The sequence below is a fragment of the Neofelis nebulosa genome, chromosome 2, assembly GCF_028018385.1.
Source record: "Neofelis nebulosa isolate mNeoNeb1 chromosome 2, mNeoNeb1.pri, whole genome shotgun sequence".
Classification (NCBI taxonomy): Eukaryota; Metazoa; Chordata; class Mammalia; order Carnivora; family Felidae; genus Neofelis; species Neofelis nebulosa.
The window spans coordinates 128,631,544-128,658,099 of NC_080783.1; the positions used below are offsets into that span (position 1 = coordinate 128,631,544).

A 26,556-nucleotide genomic window follows, 5' to 3' on the forward strand; every position below is an offset into this window, starting at 1 on the left:
AAGAGACGCTTAACCAACTGAATCCAGGCACCCCTGAAGGTGACGATTTTAAAAAAGTATGTTGCCCTGCTTCTCATGTTTCCAAGGTTCCCTGATAAAATGTCAGTTTGTCCTTCTCTTTACTATCACACTACATATATTCACCCAAGCTTTTACTAGGCATTCAGTTCCACCTCTTAAAGGCACCTCTTACTGACCACAGAACTAAATAGAAGATGTATTTTATTGGGTGTTCCAGGGCATTTTGTGCAAAGAATGAATTGCTTTATACCAAAAGTCTTTGACCATTCAGCTTCTAGATCAGCAAGAAAAGTGCCACCATCTTACCTGTCTTCCAAGTACGAAATCTAAGAATCATCTGGAACCCACTCACTCTTCTCTCCTTACATCAAGCTGTAACAAAATCTCTCTTCTTATGCATTTCTCAAATGAATCCTTTCTACTCCTCACAGGGCTGAGCCTGACAGTGTTACTATTATGTTACTGCCGAAATTTCTCAAACTTGTAGCTCAAAGCCCCTCTTTCTTATCATTTCCAAATGGCACTAATAACTCTCTAAATTTTTCTAACATTTTCTATAACCCTTTCTTATTAGGTCTGAACTCTTAATTTTTACCTCAATCCTCTTGTGTTCCATTGCTTTGGTAGTAAGTTTCCTCTCTAATAACATCTTGCTCTTAGGCCTTCCCAAAACTGCTTCCCATGTCTCATCTCTCTCCCCCAATACATATTACATGATGTTTGGAACTTTCCTAATTTTATTCACTTTTTTTTTTTTTTTTTAATCTATCTTCCTTTAAAATTCATCACAAATTTGGAGCGCCTGGGTGGCTCAGATGGTTAAGCAGTTCACTTCGGCTCGGTCACAATCTCATGGTTCATGAGTTCAAGCCCCACATCAGGCTCTCTACTGTCAGAACAGAGCCCACTTTGGATCCTCTGTCCCCTTCTCATTCTCTCTCTCTCTCTGTCCCTCAAAATAAATAAACTTAAAAAGAATTCACAAATTTAAGCAGATATTCATTTTCCCATCTTCAATCTACCACAGTAAAAATATTAAAGAAACAAAGAATGGAATAGATACAAAGGAACTGCAAAGATACAACCTATAGCTTGGAGAGGGAGGAAGTAAAGAAGACTCTGTAGGCAGGAGGGATGGAAATGGTCAGGGTATAGGATACAGAGGGGAGAAAAGTCAGGAGGGAATGGAATCATTTCGACTTAGAAGACTCATCCTTAAAACAGTATGTATCTAAAGGACATCTCCTATAAAGAGGAAGAAAGGATTGGGGAGGGGAGGGAAGTATGGAGATTTTTGAGAGAAAAAGGAGAAAAGGAGCCAAATTAGATGGTCTTACTCACAATAAAAGGAAGGCAATCTGCAGAGGATAAAGGGGTAGAATTAATTTAGAAAATCTTATAAACAATCAAATAGAACAAGGTCAGATGAAAAACAATTCACCAGTATATACTCTACCATAAAATCATTATATTTACCTAAATACATCCCACATTTCATTCTTAAGGAGCTCCTGGTGAGGAGACACCATCACATGTTCCCCCTATTTCTTCCCATAACATAAATTATGGGCATGAAAAATGAGAGACGGTGACAATGTCTTTGCAAAACTTTTAAAGGCCAGTGAAGTGCTAATATAAGTAAATAATTATCATGAGCAAATACATTCAACTTACATACGCACTGATTTTAAAAAATTAATTAACCCTAGGGCACCTGGGTGGCTCAGTCAGTTGGGTATCCGACTTTGGCTCAGGTCATGATCTCAAAGTTTGTGGGTTCAGGCCCCACATCAGGCTCTGCGCTGGCAGCACAGGACCTGCTTGGGATTCTCTCTCTCTCTCTCTCTCTCTCTCTCTCTCTCTCTCTCCCTCCCTCCCTCCCTCCCCCTCTCCCTCTCCCTCTGTCCTTCCCCCACTCTCAATCTCTCTCAAAATAAACTTAAAAAAAATTTTAAAGAAATTAACCCTAAAAGATGGTTGATATTCAAAAACACAGTCACTCGATGCCTTCTCTTTCTTCTTTCATTTTGACTAAAAGAAACCTTACAGCCAGTCCAAGCAAGGTACCAGAGTATATTATGCTTTTTTATACTCCTGTGCCTTCAGGCACAATGAATTTCCTTATCTGTAAAACAAGGGTCAATAGGAGATGTTCAGAACAGTACCTGGTACACAGTAGGCACTCAATAAATGTTAACCAGCTATTATTTGTGAATGCTGTTTTCACTGTTTGGAATACTACCAAGTAATATTAAGTCCCCAAAAGTTTAATTTAATAAAAACTCCCTAGATAGTGTATGTTGGTTCAAAATCCAGCAGAAATGGTAAAACTACTTAGCAGCTATTTCACAATAATAAAACCCTAGATGGAGGCTGGATTCTCACACTACAACCGAAACTTAGAGCCTAAATGCCACAGCAAACTGTGTCAAAGCATTAATCATTTTCTCCACCCTACCATGAGGAACAAAAACACTCTCTTCTTTAAATATATTTTCAGCCCTTAGATACTCCTAACTACCTCTCCTCCCACACTTCTCACCCATCTGCACTTCTTACAGCTTTTCTTTGAACGTTCCTCAAAGGTTTTTGTACCACTATCATGGGTACTAGCAGTTATTCCAATAGCAACCCAAACATCTCCTTTTCCTTTTTCCTTTGTGGAGAAATCTTGAACTCCTAGTTCAGCATTTTAAGTAGGGCATAGCCCCCTTTCTAGAGGTCTGCATAGCTAAGTCCCAATATGGCACTATTTTTAGACAATCTTCTAGCCAGTGCTAAACCAAGATACTCTTCTTGGTCTTTCTACAGCCCACCCATGCCCTCCCTTCCACCCCTTCCAGACACATGGGAGCATACGACTAGATCACGCATAGACAGCCTCCCACCCACAATAGGCTGAAAGCCTGATTAGCAAATATATTTGATTTTTCTAACTTCACTTAAAAAGATTTTTTTAGTCAATGATACCATGTCGTAATAAATTCAGTGGAAAAGCAGATTTTAGTGCTAGCTCTACAATGACTAGCTGTGTGACCTTGGGCAAGTCACCTAACTTCACAATGCCTGTCTATCTCCTTATACATAAAATGTGAAGGGCTTTGGCCTAGATTGCACTCTAACATTCTATGACTACAATTATCATAATGCTAAAAGTAGATTAAAACTCTACTTCTGACACACAGAGGCTTCAGATCAAACCACAGATCCACATCTTCCTATTATCCACATCTTCCTATTTAACCCAACCATTCAAAATAGCTGCCATAATACAGTGATCAGCATGCTCTCCAATCACCCACTCCTGCTCAAGACTGGACAAAAAAATACAAAGAATTAAAGAGTGCAGCAATGTAAAGAAGTAAGAGTTATCTGGCAGCCAACCTTCTATATTTGTTTTTCAGGGTATTCTATAATTACATAGGCTCAAACTAACAGAACATTCAAGTTAGCAATTCAAGTTACATTGCTTTTCTTAAAAAAAAAAACAAAAAACAAAAACAAAAAAATATGAGTACCTCTAACTAAAGATCACAGCAGCAGTCCATGCTGTTTCTAATAATAAACTTATCTACTGCTCTCATTGATTTCTTTTTATTAACAGGCATAAGTAACTAACAAAATGAAAATTCAGATTAAAGTTAAAAATGACATTCGTTCAAAATGCTTTTCAAAGTACCATACTTAATACAAAAACCAGTTGCTCCCGAATCAGTAAAAGAAAAGGTTAGCAGAATTACAGACAGGAAAAACATTATGTAGCAAATAAAGATTGTTATTCATTCTTTTTTTTTTTTTTAAACAAACATTCTCTCAAATGTGCCTGGAACTGGTGGACACAGAGACTTCAAATACAAAAAAGGAATGTGTGGTCTCATGGAAAAGTTAGATCTATTTTTCTTATGAAATTAGTAAGTTTCCATAGCCTAAAATATCAGAATAATCACTTCACCCAGCCCCTGTCCCTCCAAGCAAGCCATGCCTCTACATATGAACACCGTTGAAAACCTACTCAATTCAAACTACAGCTCTCTGCTGAAGCCGTCTTCATTCCCTCTCCACGGAGTTACTACTCCCACTCTGATGGCTGACACAGATTCTACCCTTTCGGCATGAGTCCCAGAGGTTAATTTCCAAAACTAAGTCCCAAACTATCATTCTAAGCCACTTCACCTCATTATCTCTAGCCAAGTCTGTCTACTCTAAAAAAAATTATTTGCTTGTCTTTCCAACTCCTAATCTCCTTGCTTTTCATAAACTGCTAATTGGTTTTCTTGATTTTGATTAAAATGGTAATGAAACTCTTTCTAGTAGGATCTGAAAACCCTTCCACATCTATGTACTTCTCCCTTAAGGGCATGCAACGACGCTCAACCTGGCCCTACGGCTTAGTGTCAAACACCATAACACTAATATTTGGTCAAACTACTGTAATTACTTGGGTTTGAACCTGTTTAGGACTCCATTAGTCCTAAACTCAAAAGCACACTCCTAGAAAGCACAAAACAGTGCCTTCCTTCTTTTTGTGTTTCTACTCCCCCCCCCATCTAGGACAGAGTAGGCACATAATAGCTGTGGGATGAATGGCTTGAGTTTCTGTGAGATTCAATAGTTGCCTAATCACATTTTGTAAATGCCAGCTGCAATGGATGGAATTTTCAATGTGGGCAGTTAACAGAAGATTTCCATTCCTTTGCTATCTTTACTCAGCCCTACACCCATGCCTGGCTAGGCCTTCAACTCTCACCCCACAAGTATACCTGACAATAAATATGGACTCACCCACAAGGCTTCTATTCTTCTTATTCCCCTCTAAACCTTACTCTCAAATTCTACCCCAGCACCCTTGCACCCACCATCCGCTTCAGTGAAATAAACTGCTATGAATATGTCCTGAACATCCTGTGTCCCAACATCTAAAAGAGCGCATGGAACATAGTGAGTACTCAAATATTTGTTCAGTGAATGGATGAATGAATATCTTAAAGGTAAGAGATGACAGTAAGTTGTGACTGGGACAGAGATAATGGGTCTCGTCTGTGAAAAAGATTTTTCTAGGAAGCAATCACATACCCACAACCAAAAAGGCTTAAAGCACATTTAAGAAGTTTCTGATAAAACTAAACTGACATAGTAGACATAATTTCAGAATATATGCCTGCCTATATCCCCTAGAGATATCCCCACCTAGCTTCCTCAGTGGGCAATTGCCTACAAGACCTAAGCCACTCCCCAGTCTGTGATTGGATCAGGAGTAAATACCTGACACAGGAATCACCCAGTCACAGGCTGACAAATGGCCTACACCCTGTGTGACCTAGCTCCAAAAGATGAGTAGGACCAATGAGATTATCTGAGGAATCTGCACTAGAGGATACAGAAAAAGTCATCCTAAACTATATAAGATCACAATGTGTAAAATCCTAGATTAATGAGGGGGAAAAAAAAAAAAAGAGGCAGTTCACTCACTTTAGAATATGAAAACGGTAACTTGAGTGTTGCTAAAGATCACGTGTCCCCTTTGGGCAGCTGGCCAATCAAGAGGGAGAAGTGGGGTTTCTTCTACACTTTTGTGGAATATAAAAAGAATGCTTAAGGGAGCAGTTATTTGTAAGCAAGGAGGGGAGGATTATCATGACTGCCTCAATGTTCTGATTTTGGACCTGGTGAGTAAATTTCCTTTTATTTCTTTAAAAGCAGAGCAACAGGAGCACCTGGGTGTCTCAGCTGGTTGGGCGTCTGACTTCAGCTCAGGTCATGATCTCACAGTTCGTGAGTTCAAGCCCCGCATCGGGCTCTGTGCTGACGGTTTAGAGCCTGGAGCCTGCTTCAAATTCTATGTCTCCCTCTCTCTCTGCTCCTCCCCCACTCATGCTCTGTCTCTCTCTCTCCTTCAAAAAATAAATAAAAACATTAAAAAAAAATTTTAAAGCAGAGCAAAAATTGTCATTTTAGTGCTGATGCTAAATTATATGGTATGTATATCTGACATGATTGAAAACTATTTTTGCAAAGGTGTATTTCTTTCTAGCTCTGCCTCAAAACTTTTCTTGTGAGATAGAAAATGTAAAATACTCATTTTTAACCCATACAGAAAATTTTTTATATATAGTGATGTCCTCCAAAATTAACTGGAATATCACATCCATTCATCAAAACCCACATTTTACATTTAAAAATTTTACATTTAAAAACGTTAGAATCAGATCCCTACTTAAGTCTCCTAAACATTGATGGCACATACAGCACTTTTCTACACGTCTATTTAATCAAATATAAATGCCACATCTAAAAAATTCACAAATAGAGGGGTGCCTGGGTAGCTCAGTTGGTTAAGTGTCTGACTTCGGCTCAGGTCATGATCTCATGGTTCATGGGTTTGAGCCCCAATCGGCTCTGTGCTGACAGCTCAGAGCCTGAAGCCTGCTTCAGATTCTGTGTCTCCTTCTCTCTGCCCCTCCCCTGCTCACGCTCTGTCTCTCTCAAAAATAAATATTTAAAAAAATTTTTTTAATTCACAAACAGTAAAATACTATAAACTGAGTTGTCAGGTCACAAAGATGCCTACAATTCCAATTTCCTCTACCACATAAATGTTCACCAATACTGAAAGTCAAAACTCAAAAGTGTGGAGTTCATATATATATTTACTAACCTTTTGCTACAGCATGAATAGCAGTGGAATGGCAAAAAAGGCAGCTAAGAGGGAGGAGAATGCAAAGTCCCTAGATGATTTACCTCCAAATTATATCTATATTCACCTCTATAAAATAAAAATATGGCTTAAAAGACAGCTACTAAAATTTAGAATCAACCTCTCCAAAGCCCTTGCACACCTTTCCAGCTTTTTCTCCCACATTCCTCCTATACCAACCCTTCATCCCAGGCAAATCTAACTAGTTGCTCACTCATGTTTCTGAGCCTTTGTATATACTACTCCCTCTGTGTGGATGCACTTCCCTCCAGTCTTTGTCTTAAGAGTTCCTATTTATCCTTCAAGGTCCACCTCAAATGTCGCCTCCTCTAGGAAGACTTCCCTGGCATGTTTCTTTCTCCTCCTCCCAAAATTGGTTACTCCCTCTGTAACCACATTCCACGTATATTAACATGGTTTACTTGTATATCTCTACAACTTTAGCTGCTTAAGAGTTCTATTTCTCATTTATCTCCAGGCTAAAAAAGTACCTGTGCACATAAAAGATGATCTGAGATACCTAATCATAAATAAGCTCATAAATGAGCCTCCTCTGGATAGTGCAACACTAAAAACCAAAAAGTTCAATAAAAAGCAGCCTTGACTAAATGCAATGCAGTGTCCTAGATTAGATCCTGGAGCAGAAAAAGAACATGAGTGGAAAAACTGATGTAATCTAAATAATTATGTAGTTTAGTTAACATTAATGCACCAATACTATGCACTATTGTGCACCAATATTATACATTGTTGACCAACATACCACAGCTATCTAAGATGTCAATATTAACAGGAACCAGGTAAAGAGTATACAAGAACTCTAGGCACTATCTCTGCAACTTTCCTATAAATGCGACATTATTCCGGGGCATCTGGGTGGCTCAATCGGTTAAGCACTTTTCTTCAGTTCAGGTCATGATCTCGCAGTCTGTGAGTTCAAGCCCCGCATCAGGCTCTGTGCTGACAGCTCAGAGCTTGGAGCTTGCTTCAGATTCTGTGTCTCGTTCTCTCTCTGTCCCTCCCCCACTCCCACTCTGTCTGTCTGTCTGTCTCTCTCTCTCTCTCAAAAATAAACAAAAAAAATTTTTTGAAATAAAATGTGACATTATTCCAAAATAAAAAGTTTATTAAAAAAACTTTTAAGTAATCTAAAAAAATCCAAAAAAGTACAAATATTAATGAGAGTGTGAATGTGGATTTTAGTTATAACCACAATAAAAAAAATAAAAGGATGAGAAATATACTTCTCAGAAGCAGAGGGAGGAAGGACATTAGTTTTTAACAACCTGATATGAACCAAAAATACGTGATGATTTAGTAATGCTGAAAAATGGTCTAAGAGATTGGTATTTTTAAACTGAAGTAATTCAGTGTTTAATTTCAAAAGTACATAACTCAACATTGAAATAACTTCCATGGAAAGTTTAAGACTGCACTATCCTAACACATACATCAGAACTACATTATCTATGAAAATCATGATAGTAATTATATCATTACATCAAACAGAACCTTGTTTTGAAGTTAATGATTCCGATGTTCTAACTTCAGGAAATAGAGGGGGAAATGTTCTATCAAAAGTGTGTCACTTTAAAACAATCCTTCTGTAATTTACAGTAATCTGTAAAACATAATTTCCAAGAGCCTGGGCAAAATTCATTTCTATACGACACTATTTAATAAAAAAATATAAAAACTAGAGATATCAATATATGACTACAACAGAAATCCAAACATAGTGTAACATAGTAAGTTCTTAGAATTCAATGGAATACTATTCAATTTTAAAATCCAACCACTGGGGCACCTGGGTGGTTCAGTTAGTTAGGCGTCTGACTTTGGCTCAGGTCATGATCTCATGGCTTGTGGGTTTGAGCCCCATGTTGGGCTCTGTGCTGATAGCTCAGAGCCTGGAACCTGCTTCGGATTCTGTGTCTCTGTCTCTCTCTGCCCCTACCCCACTCTCTCTCTCTCTCTCTCAAAAATAAATAAACATTAAAAAAAATTTTTTTATATCCAACCAATACAGGAAATTATAAGATAACAAGAATCAAACTACCTTGCTAATCAATTTTAAAGAAGTCTGATTTAGGGGTACCTGGGTGGCTCAGTCGCTCAAGCGGCTGTCTTCAGTTCATATCACATTCTCCCGGTCTGTGACTTTTAGCCCCACATTCATGAGTTCAAGCCCCCTATCAGCGCAAAGCCTGCTTCAGATCCTCTGTCTCCCTCTCTCTCTCTCTGACCCTCCCCTGCTCACTCTCTCACACTCTCTCTCTCAAAAATAAACATTAAAAAAAAAGTCTGATTTAAATGGTCCCTATATCACAAGAGTAATAAGTGTTAACAGCAGGCCACATAAATAAAAGTAGGAGATACAAGCACAATTTAAATGTAAGAGTGTATGTTTTAATCATGGTGAGACACCTGACTGTATAGCTGTAGATTTATATGAGCAACTAAAGAAATTTTTGAATAATATCTACTTCAAAGTTAAGCAACAAAAATTTTTCAAGATATAAAACACTAACATCATCCAAAAAACTCAGTCTTTTTGTATTAATATTAAAAATATTTACCCATTTGTGAATTAGACTTGGTGACAAAAAGAGGCCCATAACAGCAAAATCATAACGGAACAATGAACACACTAACGTCTCTACTAGCTCTGAACAAATCTATTAAACTTTTAAGTATCTTCCAAGTCTAACTTGAAAATCAAAAGAAATCCATGTGTAAAGACTATACCCTTCTGAAGCTTGTTTCTAAGATCAACCAGGCCATTAGTCATGTACAACAAGTCAAAACAAATTTGGTCTTTTTGGTCCTTCTTGTTTGGTTCATATCAGATATATTCATTTCTGTTACAACTTAATAGTAGTAAGACATGAAAAATAGGATAGTTCCCTTACATAGAGCACTGTATAAAAACTGGGACAATTAAACAGTGATCCTAACACAATGTTATACAGTTCAAGCAGCTTGAATTACAGACAGGATACAGACGACTGCTAAGCAGGTAACAGGATAGCCCAGGTAGATAAAGGCTTAAAGATAACTCTAACTTGCTAAACACTGAAAAAGAATTTTACCAAAATGAAGACAATTAAAACTGGAGGGGAAATCAATCACTACAACACTTTTCCTAATATTCTCTTGAAAATTTACATTATGGGCACTTTATGAATTTATGTCTTCCTAAACAGCTTTATTACATTAAACTAATTTCGGTCAAACTCAAGAATAAGAGAAATGACAACAAAAACAGCCCTCCTTATAACTCACTAAAATATTTTATCTGGCCGATAATATTAATATCACAGACAAGAAACCCCTAAGATTGGACCTCATTGTACAGAAAAAGTAAAATGAAGCTCAAAGATTAGGATGAATCCCCAATTTTCAGTATCTTTGTTCTTTAACCCTACACTACATGGGATCATCTATTTATGAACTCAGTTACCAGTTCAAAGAACTGTCTTTTATTAGTGCTAGTCTATTACATTCTGCTGACTAGAAAACAAGTTTTGAAACAAACTTCAGTTATCTGAACCAATTTAGTGTCCCCTGCTCTATACACTTCTTATGAGACCCATATTTCTATTTTTTGGACTTTACTGCTAATCTTCTAGTTCCTGAGTACTTAAAATATCTTTTCTTCTCTACTTTCCCTGACAAGCCCCATTCTCCAATAAAATAAAACTAAACTAAACATAAGAAGACAGCATGGACAGTTGTAGCAATGATTCAAAGGTTACATGCCTTGTCAAATCTATTAAGTACTAAGACCCTACTCTAAGGTTATCTCTGTACTTACTTCAGAATTAGCATATATAGGGAAGATTACAATATTGTAACTCCTGAAAAGGACCATAATTTCAGGCTGAAGAAGTGATAAATGCATTTAAATAAAAGACACAAGAGACACAAAAAAGTGCTTATAAAAAACTAACCTATTTTTGAAATAGGACTTTTTATTTTTTATGCCAGTTTCTTCTTCTTCTTCTTTTTTTTTTTTTTTGTACTGACACAAGATGCATCCTCACAAGAAATGAAATAACAGTCTATGAATCTTATGCCAAAAAAATGGCAAACATTATAAAGAATACCATCCTATGAGAATCTAATGAAACTATGAAAGTATTACTGTTATTATTAAAGCAAAATGAATGCTACAGATTATAGGTACTATGGAAATTCAAATTAAGAAGCTAGTGTAACCTAAATTAAAGGAAAAGTTCAGTATTATAACTCTCTAATCATCAAAAAACACTACTTTCAATAATAAGCATATTCAGCCAGTAAATGCAGGTATTTAAATGTGAATAAACTGTATAAGGTTTAAGTGAATTAGATGATTCCAATCCTCTGCATGCAACTTAATTTTTGCCATACCACCCCCAGCAAAATCCTAAAGAACAAAGCATTAATCTCATTTTGTATAAAACTATTTTCTCAAGATCCGCTAAGGGATCTTGATGTAAATGTAAATCTTTCTTTATATCAAGAAATAAAAATCTAAAGATAACACAAAACTAAATAATTCAATAACTTACAAAACCAAATGATAATATTTAATTTCTTTTACCACAAGAGTGTTATTTATTAAAATTCCTTGAAGACCTCCGAAAACATAGTATTTGAAAAAATCAAATTAACTGTCTGAAACACCCCTGAAAAAAGTAGCATTTTAAAATGATAAGCTTTCACAGACATTACCATAAAAAACAGAAGTTACCAATATCGAATACTTGCTTGCTAAGGATTTTACATACATTACCTTAGTGCATATTATGAAACAGGCATCATCATCCCCACTTTATATATGTGAAAAATAAGATTCATATAGTTAACTTATATGCTCTGGGTCTCACAACTAGGAAATGAAAGTGGGAATTGAATTCAGTTCTCTGTGACTCTGTAAGCAGTGCTCTTACCCATTCTTACACTAATGCTTCCGAACTTTTGTCACATGATGGCACACACTAAAAATTGTATTTGTAAGCCTTACTAAGGTAAACTGGTGGAGCTTGGTGAAAATAATATATATTTTCCTTAGATCAAACACTTATGACATGAAAAATAAAATGCCAAGTATTACAGATGATATTAAACACTAATTGGCATAATAAAATATTTTCATGTGCCGTGTTTCCAAAGTTTACAGAAGGAATCATACTAAAAATGTTCAAATATCATTTCAACTGTTGTGAAATTTTTAAGTTATGAAAATGACTTAAAGTTTCAAAACTATAAAAAAATTTACAAACAGCACACTTATATGCCATCCTATGCACTGCACTCTGGTTGGGAAGCTTTGCATAATATAATTTGTCTTTCCACAGAATATTATGATTAATTTGGCATTATCAAGATCTTCCCAATAACACACCTAAAGGAAATTCAAATCAAAGGTAATAAAAAAATTTTAACATTCAAGTATTCCTTCCATTGAAGTATAATTCTTCCATTGAAGTATTACTTATTTGGCCCACACCAGGTTCTTAATTTGAATTTCTATAGTACCTATAATCTGTAACATTCTTTTTGATTTAATAATAACAATAATAGCTAGGGGTGCCTGGGTGGCTCAGTTGGTTAAGTGTCTAACTCTTGATTTCGGCTCAGGTCATGAACTCAGTTTAAGGGATCCAGTCCCACGTTGGGCTCCAGGCTGAGCATGGAGCTCTCTTGAGACTCACTCTCTCCCACTGCCCCTCTTCCACACTCACACTCCTCTAAAAAAAAATTTTTTAATAAATAATAGCTAATATTCATTGAGCTAATCCTATGTGCCAGGCTGTGTTTCACTTCACATTATTATCATATTTAATGCTCATAGCAGTCCTATGAAGTAGCTCTATTTTCTCCATCTTACAGATGAGGAAACAGAGGCAGAGAAACTGAGTAAGTAACTTCCTTACAATTAGTAAATGGGAACTAGAATTTGAAACAGTTTGATTTCATAGCCCTGGTCGTTAATCACTATACTAAACTACATTCCTCCAGATAGAAAATACCGTAATATTTAATGAACACATATTACATGCCAGGAGAGACGAAAGTAAGTAAATATATCTCAACTTAGATTAAGTTTGACAGTTTCACAGTGATGAAGTAAAAATGACTACATCAAAAGAGGTATTCTACAGAAAAAGAAAAAAAAAGTATCTGCATACTGTGATGAGTGCATTCTACTTACAGAAAAGAAGGGAAAACTTTAACTTCTGCTCATAATGATATGCTTCAAGCAAGAGCATCTGTGTCTGCAACCTATTTGAATTTGTTGATTTAACTTGCTCAAGAATATAAAAAAATCTTACTTAAAACAATGAAATTGATAAAAATTAAAAGCAAATGTTTTAGTACTTTGATTTTTACTTCCTGCTTTTGAAGTCCCTAAGTCATCATGTATTTAATGTTGTTTTTAATTAAATGCACTATTTATAAAGTTCTGAACAAAGATTTTTCCAGACATTTGCTTGCCTAAATTCTGCCTGCCAAATCCTGCCATTTGGAAGAAAGCCTCACAGTTTACAACTGTATTACACTAGGCTAATGTCCTAAGGGGATCTCTGATGGCCAAGGTAAATCAAAACTTATAAATACACCTTTAATTTCATAACCAATCAATCAATACAGACAACATTAATGCCTTGGGTATAATGGTTTATATTAAGTGTCTAAAAAACCCCAAAGAGCCATGTCCAGCATTAGCTGGTTCATGCTAGTTAATAGCAAATATTTAAGGAGCACCTACTATATGCCATGGACCATGCTCATCCACAAAAGATACCTGTTCTATAGAGAGTGGCAGTCTAGAACTACAATTCAAATTCATATGTTATAAAAAGTCAGATATTGAAACCAAAAGCTCAAGCTCCAATGCATAACTTTCCCCCTAGATCCAAAGAGCTGTTCCCAGTCGTCTGCAATCGACAAACCACTAGATACATTAACATCAAGAGACTAGCATGGGCACCCAGCACATCCTGGAATACAAAATATGCCTTGGGTTATGGTAGTGCATTCTGCCCTCTGGAGCTTTACACCCTGAAAATCTGGCAATTCTCCTAAAGCGACTCATTTTCCTCAAAAACCAATTGTTTTAAAAAGTTCTTTTGTTTACAGAAAACAATACTCTTACTTACTCTTCTCTAAAAGAATTGTAGAAAATACTAATAGTAAAGGAATCATGGCTTAACTTATCAGTAAGCTAATACCAGGGTCTATGACTTACTGAGTCTCTAAAAGCCAGTCTCCAAAATGTTTAAACTAATCGTGCGGAGCAAAATGCATCTGACTGTACCTAAAAACTGCTCAAAATGAATGTCGGGTAAAATAAACAGTAATTTTCTGAAGCCAGTATTTTTAGTTTGAAGAAACCAAAAAAGATTAAAAAGTTCACCAGAAGTTTGTCACAGCTTTTATACTGTGTCCAATTCCATAATTTATCCTAAGATAACTCCATTCCCACTGCAGTCACCCCTAGCAACTATTCAGCAGCTCCCAAGTATGTAATCTTTTGTCCGCTGTATCTTTTGCCACAAACCTCAAACAAGCCAGTCCTTAAATTTCCTCAGCTCACACCACCTCCCCCCTTTATAATAACAAAGGAAAGAGTTATAAAACCTTAAGGGAGTAAAAATGATAGAAAAAGGTGGAAAAGTATAGACAGCCTCTGTACCCAAGCTCTTTTATATCTGAGAACTTATAATTTTATCTCAACCACACATCTTCACGTTCCAGGATAGTCCAGGGTTCCTTCACCCTACCAACAGTTCAAAATGTCCACTCGCTAATAAATGACAGGGCCCTTATGTGACCACTCGGTCCCTGCCCCTTTATTTACATTAATCATTCAAGCATCCCAACTACATCCTGTCAAAGTAAGTTATCACCACGCTCCAAACTCATAAGCCATTCTACAACCCCAACAAACTCTACCCCGTCTTCTTTGCTATGAACACACTCTAACCCTCTGAAAAACCTTCCCTAATACCAGCTCTTCCTTTATGAGCCTTTCCCATATTCCTAACATTGGTCTCAATGTCCTACTGCCCCACACTCCCAAGCTCTCTTCAATAAACGCAATTCCAGCACGGAGTCACACCCTCCCTCCAGCCTAATTCCTACAACTCCAAACCCCACCCCCTCCCCTCATCACGCCCTCCAGAGCTTCAGCCACCAACGAACACCCCGCCCCACGGCCGTCACGCCTCCAGATCCCTTCGGGGTCCTTTCCGCCGACTGGGCCCGACCCTCCTCAGGGCTCCCGAGTGCCTAGGCCCTCCCGTTCACCCTGCCAGCTCCGCCCTCAGCCTCTCACCGAGTAGCAGCAGCTTCACTTCTTTGGCCGCTTTCTCCCCGTCCTCCCGCAAGTTGCGGTCGATCATCTTGCTCCGCTCCACCGCCGCCTTGTCCTCGGCGCTCAACGTGCAGCCCATGGCGGCGGCGGGAGAGGGGACAGAGCCCGGGCTCACTCACACACCGCGGAGACTGCGACTCGGCTCGCTGAGACAGCGTCTACTGCTGGGCGGCGGCCCTCTCCGTCAGCTCCCTGAGCGCCCGAAGGAACCGGATATCCGGCGTTTACGACACTTCCGGAAACGCCCCGCGACGGTTACTGCTCAAACCTGTCCAGCTGGGGTAGAGGAGGAGCAACGAAAAGCGGAAGTACGGGGAGAGGGCCGGTGAGGCAGAGCGGCGTTTCCGCGGAGTAGCCAGGTCTGATCGAGCTTCTGTTACGCCGCTCGACCTTAGTGCCTCTTCTCCTTTTCGGCTGCCTTATTTGGATAAATGGAGGAAAACCAGGGACTGGCTTCTCCCGTTCGTGGCACCCTCCTGAGGTCACACAGCAGGCTTTGGATTGGAGGTTGGGGAGGGTCCCAAATTAAGAGGCCACAGCCCGCGCCGGAATTTCTGCTGGGGATTTCTCACTGGTCGGAAAGCCCCTTTGATCTCTGGCTATGGAGACCCGGAGCCCCTTCCCAAGTGTAGGAAACTTTCTCTGCCAGGGTTGTCTCAGCCCGATCTACGGGATGAGAACAAACTGCAGAGCCTGGGGCCCGGCGACGCTTCAAATCTGAGGTCTGTAAGACTGACCATGCCTGGGACCTTAGCGATCCCTTTCTGCCCTCCTTTGGCCCACCGCTTCCTGCTCTCAAAATGTACCTTGGTCCTTGTGCCGTTAGCTGCGAGTTGCCAAGTGACTATGTTGGCAAAAGGCCACTTGAAATCGCCAAGATATTCTGTTACCTGAAAGGTAAGCGTGTAGTTCCTCCAAAAAATTTCCATGCCGCCTTTCTCCAATATAAGCCAGTTTTAGTGCCGATAGATGATCCTGCGTTAAGGGGCTTCGGACTTCTACCAAAATCAGTTAGCCTCAGTCCCACACCCCGAAACAAACCAGTGCATCCTGCGAAACTCCTACTAAAATTTCCCGTTGTAGTATCACACAAAAAGGGAAGTTCTAGTAGATTTGTTTCTCAGCTCTCTCATCACCTGAAAATAAATCCACTGCAAAAGCTGGAGACTCAGCCCTTTCACTCCTAATTCTGGGTACTACCGTGAAAGTGGTCCTAAATCACCCTTACTACCAAATAGCTGCACAAATACTCTCATCATACATTCTAGAGAGGAAAACTCTCGTAGTCCCCCAAACTTTCCCCTGGGATTAAAAACTATTTCCTTAATAGAATTTAAACCTTAGAAGATAAGGCCCCACCAGAAAGCTCTCTGTGGTGATGATTCATTAACTGGGGGGATTTCTTGAGAGCCACAATAAACAACTTCATCCACTATAATTTAGTAATGCAGGTTCTTCAAAGTTTAAAAAGCCTCCTACTCATTCCCAAATGACTGTTAGAATAAAAGGGATGGCTTTCTCATAATCAATACTTATGGGGGAATAGGGCAAGAGGAAAGGGAAGAAAAACCAATATTTATTGAGTACCTATTTGCCAGGTATGGCTAGGTGCTTCCACATGGTCATCTCTTTTAATCCTCACAACAACCCTGTGAGGTAGGTAATGTTACCCCCATTTTACAGATGAATAAATAGGCTCAGAGAAATTAAGCATCTTTCCCAAGGTCACACAGTGAGTAAGTAGACGTCTGCCTCCAAACTCACCCCTTTTCTACCATGCCACTATAAGATGTTACTTGGGGAGCCCTGATGACACAAGGTTTTCATCTAGGCTTAAGGGTTACCCCAACACCACTGGGGTCCAGGAAAAGTGACAGGAAAGTTGTCTCAACCTGTTGATTCTTGAGCTGACTAGAGAAGTCAAATTTGGTCCAGGAACAGCTTGCACAGTCAAGGATTAAATAGCCAACTTTACCAAGCGATCCTGGTGACTAGAAAACAACTGGAAAGTGGTCATGGCAGAAATTGTTGGGAGAATTCTCAGCATAATAGAAGAGAAATTTTTGTTTCCTTCATGATCCACTCAAGCAGGGAAAAATAAATGGCAAATGAACCAGCATGTGTCAAATTCTGTAATAAATGCCAGTGAGATCACAGTGTCAGGAGATTTCAGCCTGAATTAGAGATATCCTTGCACTTAAAATTCTTTTTTGATATATTTGAAGGAAGGGTTGGAGGGCAAAGTCAAAGGAAAAGGAAAAATAAATTAACAAAATGGCTGCCAGGCAATGTTTAATGTCCTCCCCTCTCCCCATTCCCTCTCCCCACAGCCCCCCTCCCCAACACACACCTTTCCTGTTTCCATTGGACTCACACTGCCACCTGCTGGCAATGCTTAGGGCCTACTAGCTGATCAATGATGTTTGAAGAGGTTTTTTCCTGTTATCTAGGAATGAGGTTCCTCCCTTAACAAGTTTATCTTAAGGAGGAAAGTGAGGAGAACTTGTTTTTCAGTCACAAAAGATTCTCCTTGGTATATATACTATCTAAGGGATTTCCTCAGTGTAATGGGTCCTAGACTAGAGTAAGTCTGGTGGTAGGGAGACAGAAACCTGTAAATTTTCCTAGATCTAAAGGGAGATTTGCTCAGTCTCAGTAAGTAGATTATTTTCCTCAGCTAGGGTTTCATTTACAACCTTCACACTTTCCACAGCCCACAGGAAGTTTCCATGTAAGTATCTTGCTGCAGTGGACTGAACTGCAATGTGTTCTTTAATATATTTCTCCAACATTCTTTAGTGTTTTACCAGATATAAATGCTCTGTAAAAATACAAGGTGCCTGATCAAATTAGACTATGAACTCCTCAAAGGCAGTGACTCTGTGTGGGTCCCAGAGAATACTGGGTATTCAACTATTATGTACTGAATTGGACTAAAATAGGAAATGTTGATATCAGTATAACTTTTTATAATAAAAATTATTTATTGGCCATTCAAAGGGCCCACTCCCACCAGCCCATCTTACCCTTTAATGTTCAATGAGTCAGGAATTTGTTCAAATACAGATCAAACCACCCTCTGGTCCTGCCTCAATCCTTTAGTGTTATTTGATTCAACAGAGGGAAGTGGATGGACAGGTAGTCCCAGATGAGTGTCCTGTCCAATTTTCAACTATTCCCCCCTGCTTGAAAATACCACCACCAATACCAACCAACAAGTTCCTATAGTCTCAATCAGTAAACAGCTGAACCCAACTCTTGTGCCCTCTCTCCAACCCAGGGCTTCGGGTAGGAGAGAGATTTAAGTCTTTTGTCACTGAAGCTAATTTTGAGAGCGATGAATGGGAGAAGGGAGGCATTTAATGGACCATGGAAACCCCACCCTTCCCATTCCCAACCTTAGTCTCTTGTACCCGATTGTCCAGGGGGCTGGAGGTGGGTCACTGCCATGAGGAGAGAGATCAGGGAGGCCAATCCTAGAAAGGGAAAAAAAAAAAAAAAAAGATTTACAGTTTTATTGGTCAAGGTGATTATCTGGCCTCTCTTTATCCAACCATCTTAGCCATTCAGATGCTAACCCCCACCTTCAGCCATCCAACTCCCAATCTTTCCACTTCTTCATTCTAAAAAAATGAGGAGAAAGAGCCATCCTGTCATATCCTTGCCTTTGCTGAGATCAAGCCCCAAGTTTGATCTCCCATGTGAAGTAGAGCGACAGAACAATAGAACAGAAGGGCTCTTCCTCGAGGGTGGGAGAGAGCTGCAGTCCGCTTTCCTGCCTTCTACTCTCTGTACCCTGGCTGCTATTTCCCCCTTGCTTCTGGCCAAACTCAGGAAAGGAATAAATCCAGCTGGCCCTCAGGTCTAAAACTAGAAAAAGAGCCATTAACTCAAATGGAAACATTTGGCTGTACTTTATTTCGTTCTTCTTAAACCTAGCAAGGAAAGGAGAAGACAAAGATCATTTTCTTACCTTGCCTGAGTGGAGTTACTGCCCTGGACAATTGCACTGAAAAATGAAATATCCTAAAGGATCCCCAGTTTAACTCCAAACCTGGCCTGCTGCTCTATACCCTCCAACTCCTACGCTTAGAGAGTTTCCCTGCTTCCTGAGGCATGGAAAGTTCACTGGTTGAAAGGCATTATCTCACCTTGGTGACCGTTTATTCTCATTACCATCTCACCAGGTTCCCTCCCCCAGTAGTCAAGGATCAGAGCCATGTCCAAGGCTTTTGCCACACGTTCATCCTGTTGGCATTGTTCCTGACCCAGAAAACGCTAAGCAAAAGCTGTGTGCAGAGACCCCAGCCCCAGCCCCTGCTAGCTGGGAAAAGGTGATCCCACAAGATGTTCCTTCAGTCGTCAATGGCCCCAGCCCCATCTCCCTCCAAGTGTCCAGAAGCCCATCAGGATTCCAGTCGAGGTGAGGGGGCGGGCCGGAGGTAGCTGTCCGACATGATGATGTCGCTGGTGAGTTGTTGCTCCAGGAACTCCGAGGTCTCCTCAGCTATCTGGCCTGGAATTCGAAAGTCAACGGCAGGTGGCTCCTGCTTGGGGCTGGGTACGGGTCGGGAAACCCAGGACTCGGAGGGACAACCAGTACCCTGAAGGAACTGCAGGAAGTTCTCCTCAATGGAGCCCTCCCGGCTAGGTAGCCTCAGCTCCTCCTCCGGAGCCGGCTTGAAGAAACAGACAAACTGCTTGCTGAGCTCGCCCCGGATCTGCCGGTTGAGACATCCATAGAAGAAAGGGTTGGAAGTGAAGCAGAAGTAGCCGATCCAGGTCACCACATTCTCCACCTGCCCGGTCGAAATGGGCTGAGCACTCAGGGCCACGTAGAGGTGGAAAGAAAAGTAGGGCAACCAACAGAGCAGAAACTGTCCCCCCACAGCTAGGAGGACCACCGCAGCCTTCCCTCCCCCGAACGTCCGGTGCGGAGTGGTCTGGGGAGCCCCCGAGCTGGTGACCATGGTGGAGCGGCTGCTGAGAGACTCGGAGCGTTGCCGGGGCGTCTCCATCCACGTGGGCAGCGGTCCGTGCTGCATGGCAGCCACTCGAGCTACTCGGAACATGCTGCAGTAAACCACAAGGATAAGGAGCAGAGGCAACAAAAAGTAAAGGGCAGCAAAGACCACCACGAAAAGCTGGCAGTAGGCACTGTGGCTCCATTGGAGTGAGCAGCCTGGGGGGGTGCTGGGTGCTCCCTCCTCCTGGGAGACCCTTCCCAACACTGGCACAGAAGCCATGGCCAAGGCTTTCACCCACACACCCACCAGCACGGAGGCCACCAGCCCCAGCGTCATGCGCACCTCGTAGCGCATGGGGTGGACAACGTAATAGTAGCGCTCCACGTTGATGGCCGACACCGAGAGAATGGCCAGGCTAACGAAGCATATGCTCAGGAACAAGTAGAGGCGGCAGGCGACCTCCCCAAAGAGGTCATGGTCAAAGAGGGCAGAGCTGGAGAGCATGGCCAGGGGCATGAGGGTCAGGGCGGCCAACAGGTCCACCAGGCACAGGTGGAAGACGAAGACGAATTTTCGGAGGGCAGGTGTCTTGGCGATAACAGCCATCACAGCGGCGTTGCCAGCCACAGCGATCAAGTCCAGCAGGAGCATGAAGAAGAGGGCCACAGATTCTGAGGCCACGTCCCGCAGCCCCACCTCTGGGACCCCACTGGCAGTAGAGGGACCTGGTGTTTGAGGGACCCTCCCCAGAGTGGAAGAGTTCCCTGATGACTGGGGGATGGGAGAGGACTCCATGGGGCCGGAAGAGGACACCCAGGGCACCTCCCGTCACAGGCCCATCCCCCATCCTAGTCCAGTGACCCTGGGATGGCCAGCCCAGGCCCAGGCTTCCCAATTTGGTGTGTGGGGATAGGGGGGGAGGGCGCCTCCTGCTGGAACCTCCTGGACAGGCTCTTACCGCCAGCCTCCCAGGTCAGACTGTGCATAGAGAACGGAGGGCTCAGAAGCTCATCTCTCCTTTCTGGAAGATGGTGGCTCTGGTCCACTTTGGTGACATCGAAGAAGCAGGAGATGTGAGAGATGCTGGAGCCTCACTCACTCAACACTCCACCTTCTGAGTGGTCTCAGGCTCCTTGTTTCTTTTCCTTTCCTCTGTTCTCCATACCCTTCTCCCCTCTCAGGGATTGTTATCCAGAGATTCTAAATCCTCTTTCTCCCTCTCCCGGGGTCCCGCTGAGCTCCAGGATAGTGCCCCAGTTTTAAAGTTGCTTATGTAAATTTCCCGATTTCTTGACTCTCCAAATGGCAGGAGCTGTTGGGGAGTAGAAGGGACACAGGATCTGGTTTCCAGTTTCAGGTCTGGGAATTGCTAACTCTGTGACTCTTGTGAACTTCAGTTTCCTCACAAAGACATCTGTAAAATGAAGAGAATAATATCTACTTCACAACTGTGTTTGGAGGGTCCGGTGAGACTTCATAACAATACTACCAATAAGCATAACATTTACGTGGTGCTTTCCACATGCCAAACCCTGTTCTAAAGCACTGTACGTAAATAAACTCATTTTAATCCTCACACAACCTATGAGGTAGATGCTATTCTTATCCCCATTTTGCAATTGATGAAACAGGCCTAGAGAGGGGAAATAACTTACCAAAAGTGGCAAGGTCTGCGTGTGTACCCGCAGCCCAAGCACTCGGGCTCCAGGGCCAGTACTCTACCCACCAGACGGTGCCCCCCACGGTGGCTGGAACACAGTAGGCATTCGATGAATAGTCGTTGAACTTGAACCATCTCTAAAAATGTCTGTCAGTGTTCTGGGGCTCCCATTTGGAAGAGATCACCTGAAAGGGGGAAGGACCTTGCTTTAGTCTCCTGTGACATCACCATCCCCCCAGACACAGAATTGCCATTTGGGGAGTGTTGAAAAGGAACAGTGAAAACAAAATGTCCCAGCTGGAAGGAAGCTGGGATGTCAGCTCATCCAGCCTCCACTGCCCCCCAAGCCAGAAGGGGTAAGTCACTTGACAGCTGCCCTTCCTCACCCACTCATTAGCTTCTCAAGGCCACTGTGCCCCTGCAGATGGGAGAGGAAATGCTCCCAACCTCGCACTCCCCAGGTCCCAGGTCTCTGATCACTGGAGCAGATCCCTGGCCCAGAGTCCTCCTGGTCCTGGACTGTTAGCAGAATCCAGAGTAAGGAGGGAGGAGTAGGTGTCTAAGAGGGGCACAGGGGTGAGAGAGGGTAGGTCACTGTTATCATGGAAATAGGGGAGCATAACGCAGAGAAGGCAACTGAAGGAAATTGGGAGAGGACAAAGTCTGGGGTTTCAGCGTCCCTCATTTCTGATCAAAGGGCAGATCAAATGTTTTATGTGTCTCGTTATCCATATTAAGTTTGCATATAATTGAAATAATAATGCAATTATAAATTATTTTCATTTCCATATCCTATTCTTACAGTCTCTCAGTATAATGTGTGAAGGTATGCAAATTAGAGGCAAACTATGGACATGCCAAGTCTGATGGTCTGTCTGTAGACAAGTCACAAGTTCCATGGATCACAGTTTCTTCATCTGTAAAATGGGAAGGTTGAACTGGACGACTGCCAAGATTCCCATATCTGACAACACTTAATGACTCTGTGAGTTCCTGGGCTATAAAGGGCCTTGTGGTTGCTCAATTAAAAAACCCATCGTGGGGCATCTGGGTGGCTCAGTCGTGACCTCGGCTCAGGGCATGATCTCGTGGTTTGTAATTTCGAGCCCTGCATCAGGCTCTGCACTGATGGTGCAGAGCCTGCTTGGGATTCTCTCCCTCCCTCCCTCTCTCTCTCTCTCAAAATAAATAAACTTAAAGAAAAAACAACACATCATTTCTCTGACTGTAATGAAGTGGACCATGTAAGGCAGACAGGCCCCATTCCCTCTCCATAGTTACAGCCTTACAACCACCCTTGGGTTTTGGCATTACCACCAACCTTGCACTAATGCATGCAATAAGTACTCAATATAACTTTGTCAATTATACCAAACTCAAACTTATCTGTTAAATCCCTGCCCCTGAGTACGTACTCCCAAGTACACTCAGTAGATCGACTATGTGTCAGCCAGGGGATTCTGCTTTGGAAAGGGTAACCTGGGCTCCTGGACTTGGGGCAGCCCTAACTTTGGACAATTGCCTAGAGAGATGCCTTTCCCCGGGGATAACAGAAAGCCCGTTTCACAATTAAAATGGCCACATAGGCTCAGGGTCTACAGAGAAGGTGAAGAGAGGGCTCAAAAGTGGAGACATCAGCTTCTCACAAGACAGTCTGACAGGAAAAAATGCAGACAGCAACGCTAGGGGAGGTGTCCTTGCCCCTTACTCTCCAGGCCGTGACTTCTTCGTCCCTTCCACCTGGGAGTGGGGCCCAGAAGATGTGGCTCTGAGGCCTTGGGAGCTGAAGGATAGGCCTCCCGTGTTTGCATGGACATCAAGAGTCTGCCAGCAAGGTGCACCCAGGGTCCCAGACTGAGGGAAGCAGACATGGTATCCACGTGGAGATGGAGGGGGTTCTGTGCAGCCATGATGGAGCCCTAGGCAAGAAGGTATTGGACGTTTCTCGTTTCCATAGCCCCCTCGGCCTTGCCGGTATCTCCACACTGACTCCTAAATACCAGGATTCCAATTTACCTCCTAACAGATGGACCAACATTCCTGCTCCCCAGCACCCTTCTCACTGATGGGGGGGGGGGGGGCGTTGGGGATGAGAGGGTTGTGCATGACGGTGTCGGAGGGGAAGCCCAGAGAGCCTCACACTCCACCCCTAGCTCACATCATCATGCCTTCTCACATGCTCTCGTCTTCCCACTGCTTCCTTCCAGCAAGCCCTCCCTCACCTCCAGCACCTCTCAGTACCTGGCAGGCTTTGCCACCACAGGGGCTAAAGTCTGGTCTCCCAGCAAGGGCATGGTCAAGTTACAAATATCCTTGTTTCAGGATGCAAGATGTGCATAAGTGCCGAGCCCAAGGCCACAGAGGTGTCGTTGGGATTCGCATGCACCTGTTTCCCAAATACAGAGCTTCTACCTCAAGAACCCGAGCCCAGCCTTTCTTCAGACAAGAGCATGCCCCCTCGTAAGCCAGGGGAGATTTCCAGGGGGCTACCACACCTCTCCCCAGCAGAGTTGCCCACGCCCAGGACACAGAGTTGCCCATGAGCGTAGATATCAAGGGACCCACTCCAAGGATGTGGGGTACCCATCTCTATGACATGGAGCAAGACAGATGGGGAACCCTGTCTGCCCGTGGGATGTGGGTACTCCCGCTGGCAGGAGATCAACCCCCATCTCTAGGCTTCAGACATGCCCACACCCCAATACTGCCTTTGAGATACCTGGGAGCCCATCCCTTGACAAAACTGCCCACCATAAGGTAGGGTGGGCTGGGTGGGTTGGTCCCTGGGACACAGAGCTACCCTCCTGCAGAGTACCTCAGCACTCACCATCAGGCCATTGGACTGGCCCCCATTCCTGGCCTAGTCGGCAACTCCTACCTTTGCCAAGCAGCTCCCGGCTCCCATGTGATAGCTCCTCTCAGCTGATGCTTCTCCAAGGCTGCTGAAGCCTGAACCACTGCAGTGAACAGTGAGAGGCAGCCGGCAGAGCAAGATGCTCCACGAGCTTCTGGGTCCTAATGGCCTCCTGCTTCCCACCCAGCCCCTTGGAGCCACTTCTGAAGCAAGGAGCCAGGCACCAGTGCCCCCAGGGAAGACACCCAGGGGTGGTTCCAATCCTCCTCACTTCTCTCAGGCTGCTGGACTGGCATCTCAAAACTCTAGTGGGACTAGGTGACCGTAGGCAGGGGAGACACTCCTGGCCAGCTTGATGAAGTATAAAGGGTATTGAGCATCAGAAAAATCCATTTTGTATTTTTTTTAATACAATTTATTGTCAAGTTAGCTAACAGACAGCGTTTATAGTGTATTCTTGGCTTCGGGAGTTGATTCCCATGATTCATTGCTTGCATACAACACCCAGTGCTCATAGAAAATCCAGGTTTAAGGCCTGGCTCTGGCACTTACTAGTTGTATGACCTTGGGCAAGTCACTTGCCATTCCCGGCCGTAGATTTCTTATCTGTTCGAAGAGAATACAGGAGAGATGATCCTGAGGCTCCTGACAGCCGTGCCATTGCATGCTTCCGTGTGACATTAGAACAAAGATGCCCTTATAGCAGGCCAGTTAGTGCAGGCACAGGGTGCCGGGGTTAGGCCTGGCAGCAGCCAAGACTTCAGGGTCTGGCTTCTTTGGCAGATACCAAATATGTACAAAGGATAGGTTTAGGAGTGACATTCAATTTTGTTTTAATTTTTTTTTTTTTTTTGAGAGAAAGAGAGAGAGAGACAGAGCAAGAGCAGGGGAGGGGCAGAGAGAGAGGGAGACACAGAATCAGAAGCAGGCTCCAGGCTCTGAGCCCTCAGCACAGAGCCCAATGCGGGGGCTCGAACTCATGGACCATGAGATCATGACCCAAGCTGAAGTCGGACGTTCAAACGACTGAGACACCCAGGCGCCCCAGACATTCAGTTTTGAAGGGGAGCTAAAGGCCTTGTCCTAACCCTGCATTTGTCCCTCAAACAGGCAAATTACCATTGTTTTCTTAGATTGTAAATTTCTTTGGTGTGGGCTGTGAAAACTTATGGGGGGGGGGGGGTGGGATCCACAATGCTTCTCCCTGAAGATAAAGCAGGCACCAGGGACTAGGGAAGGCTCAGGTTAATCTGGATTTATAGGACTGGACTGAGCTGGGGTACATTATCCATGGAGGGTCCAAGGCCATGTTGTTAAGCCTTTGGAGGTGAGATGGAGAAGGATGGCTTCCCACTATGAAGAAGCGATCACTTCCCTTAGGTATATGACTGACACCCAAGGATAGGATCCTAATATTGCAGAGCTCTAAGACATCCTACAGGACAAAGCATCCATGTTTCTGAGGCCCAGAGAGGTGAAGAGATTGTCCAAAGCCACACATGGCAGAGACATGAGATCGGACCAGGAATTCAGACAGGATAACCTACTCCAGAGCCCTCTGCCCAGAGACTTGCCTATCCAGAAATTCCCTTTTGTCCTCAAAAGGGAAGAAAGAGAGTTCTGGAATTGTTTACCAGACCTAACCCACAGAGCCATAAGAACAACCCAGAGAGAGCAAGGTGGCTGCCCCAGGCCCCAGGTCACCTGCAAAGAGGCCCCCGACCATCCCAGAGCTGGAGCAGTGATCGCCAGTATCCCCCCCCACCATTTCTTGAGCTCTTACAAGTGCCTGGTCCTTTACATACAGTACCTCCACTCCCCACACAAGTTCTATGAGGCAGCCTTTATTCCCCTTACTTTATGGATGAGGAAAGGGCGCCAGAGGTTAAGTGACTTTCCGCAGATCATACACATAGGAAGTGCCAGAGCCAATATTTGAACCCAGGTCTGTTTGGAGCCAAGACATGTACTCTTTCCTCCGTGCTCCCTCTG

The 26,556-nt window shown here is 42.8% G+C and overlaps 2 protein-coding genes across 5 annotated transcripts in view; both read right to left on the reverse strand.

Moving 5' to 3' along the window:
* The window catches only part of GNAI3 (G protein subunit alpha i3), a 39,020-nt gene extending 23,719 nt beyond the window's left edge, over positions 1 to 15,301 (reverse strand). The window contains exon 1 of the mRNA XM_058716291.1: positions 15,045 to 15,301. Within this exon, the coding sequence (XP_058572274.1) occupies positions 15,045 to 15,162 (118 nt within the window). The 5' untranslated portion in view covers positions 15,163 to 15,301. The remainder of the gene's footprint in view (positions 1 to 15,044) is intronic.
* Positions 15,302 to 16,638: 1,337 nt separating this feature from the next.
* Positions 16,639 to 24,704, reverse strand: GPR61 (G protein-coupled receptor 61). Of its 4 annotated transcripts, none has more exons than XR_009257874.1 (4): positions 24,589 to 24,704; positions 21,777 to 21,895; positions 19,235 to 21,464; positions 16,639 to 18,559 (listed from the first exon to the last, which is right to left on the reverse strand). XR_009257874.1 is itself a non-coding variant. In XM_058716287.1 (3 exons), the coding sequence occupies exon 3, from the start codon at positions 20,843 to 20,845 to the stop codon at positions 19,490 to 19,492; it is 1,356 nt and encodes a 451-aa protein (XP_058572270.1). In that variant the 5' UTR covers positions 20,846 to 21,464; positions 21,706 to 21,895; positions 24,589 to 24,704; the 3' UTR covers positions 18,983 to 19,489. The 4 variants fall into 4 exon arrangements, 1 of the variants encoding a protein (XP_058572270.1); XR_009257872.1 differs by having other exon boundaries at positions 21,706 to 21,895; XR_009257873.1 differs by having other exon boundaries at positions 21,706 to 21,895; positions 24,538 to 24,609.
* Positions 24,705 to 26,556: the final 1,852 nt, after the last annotated feature.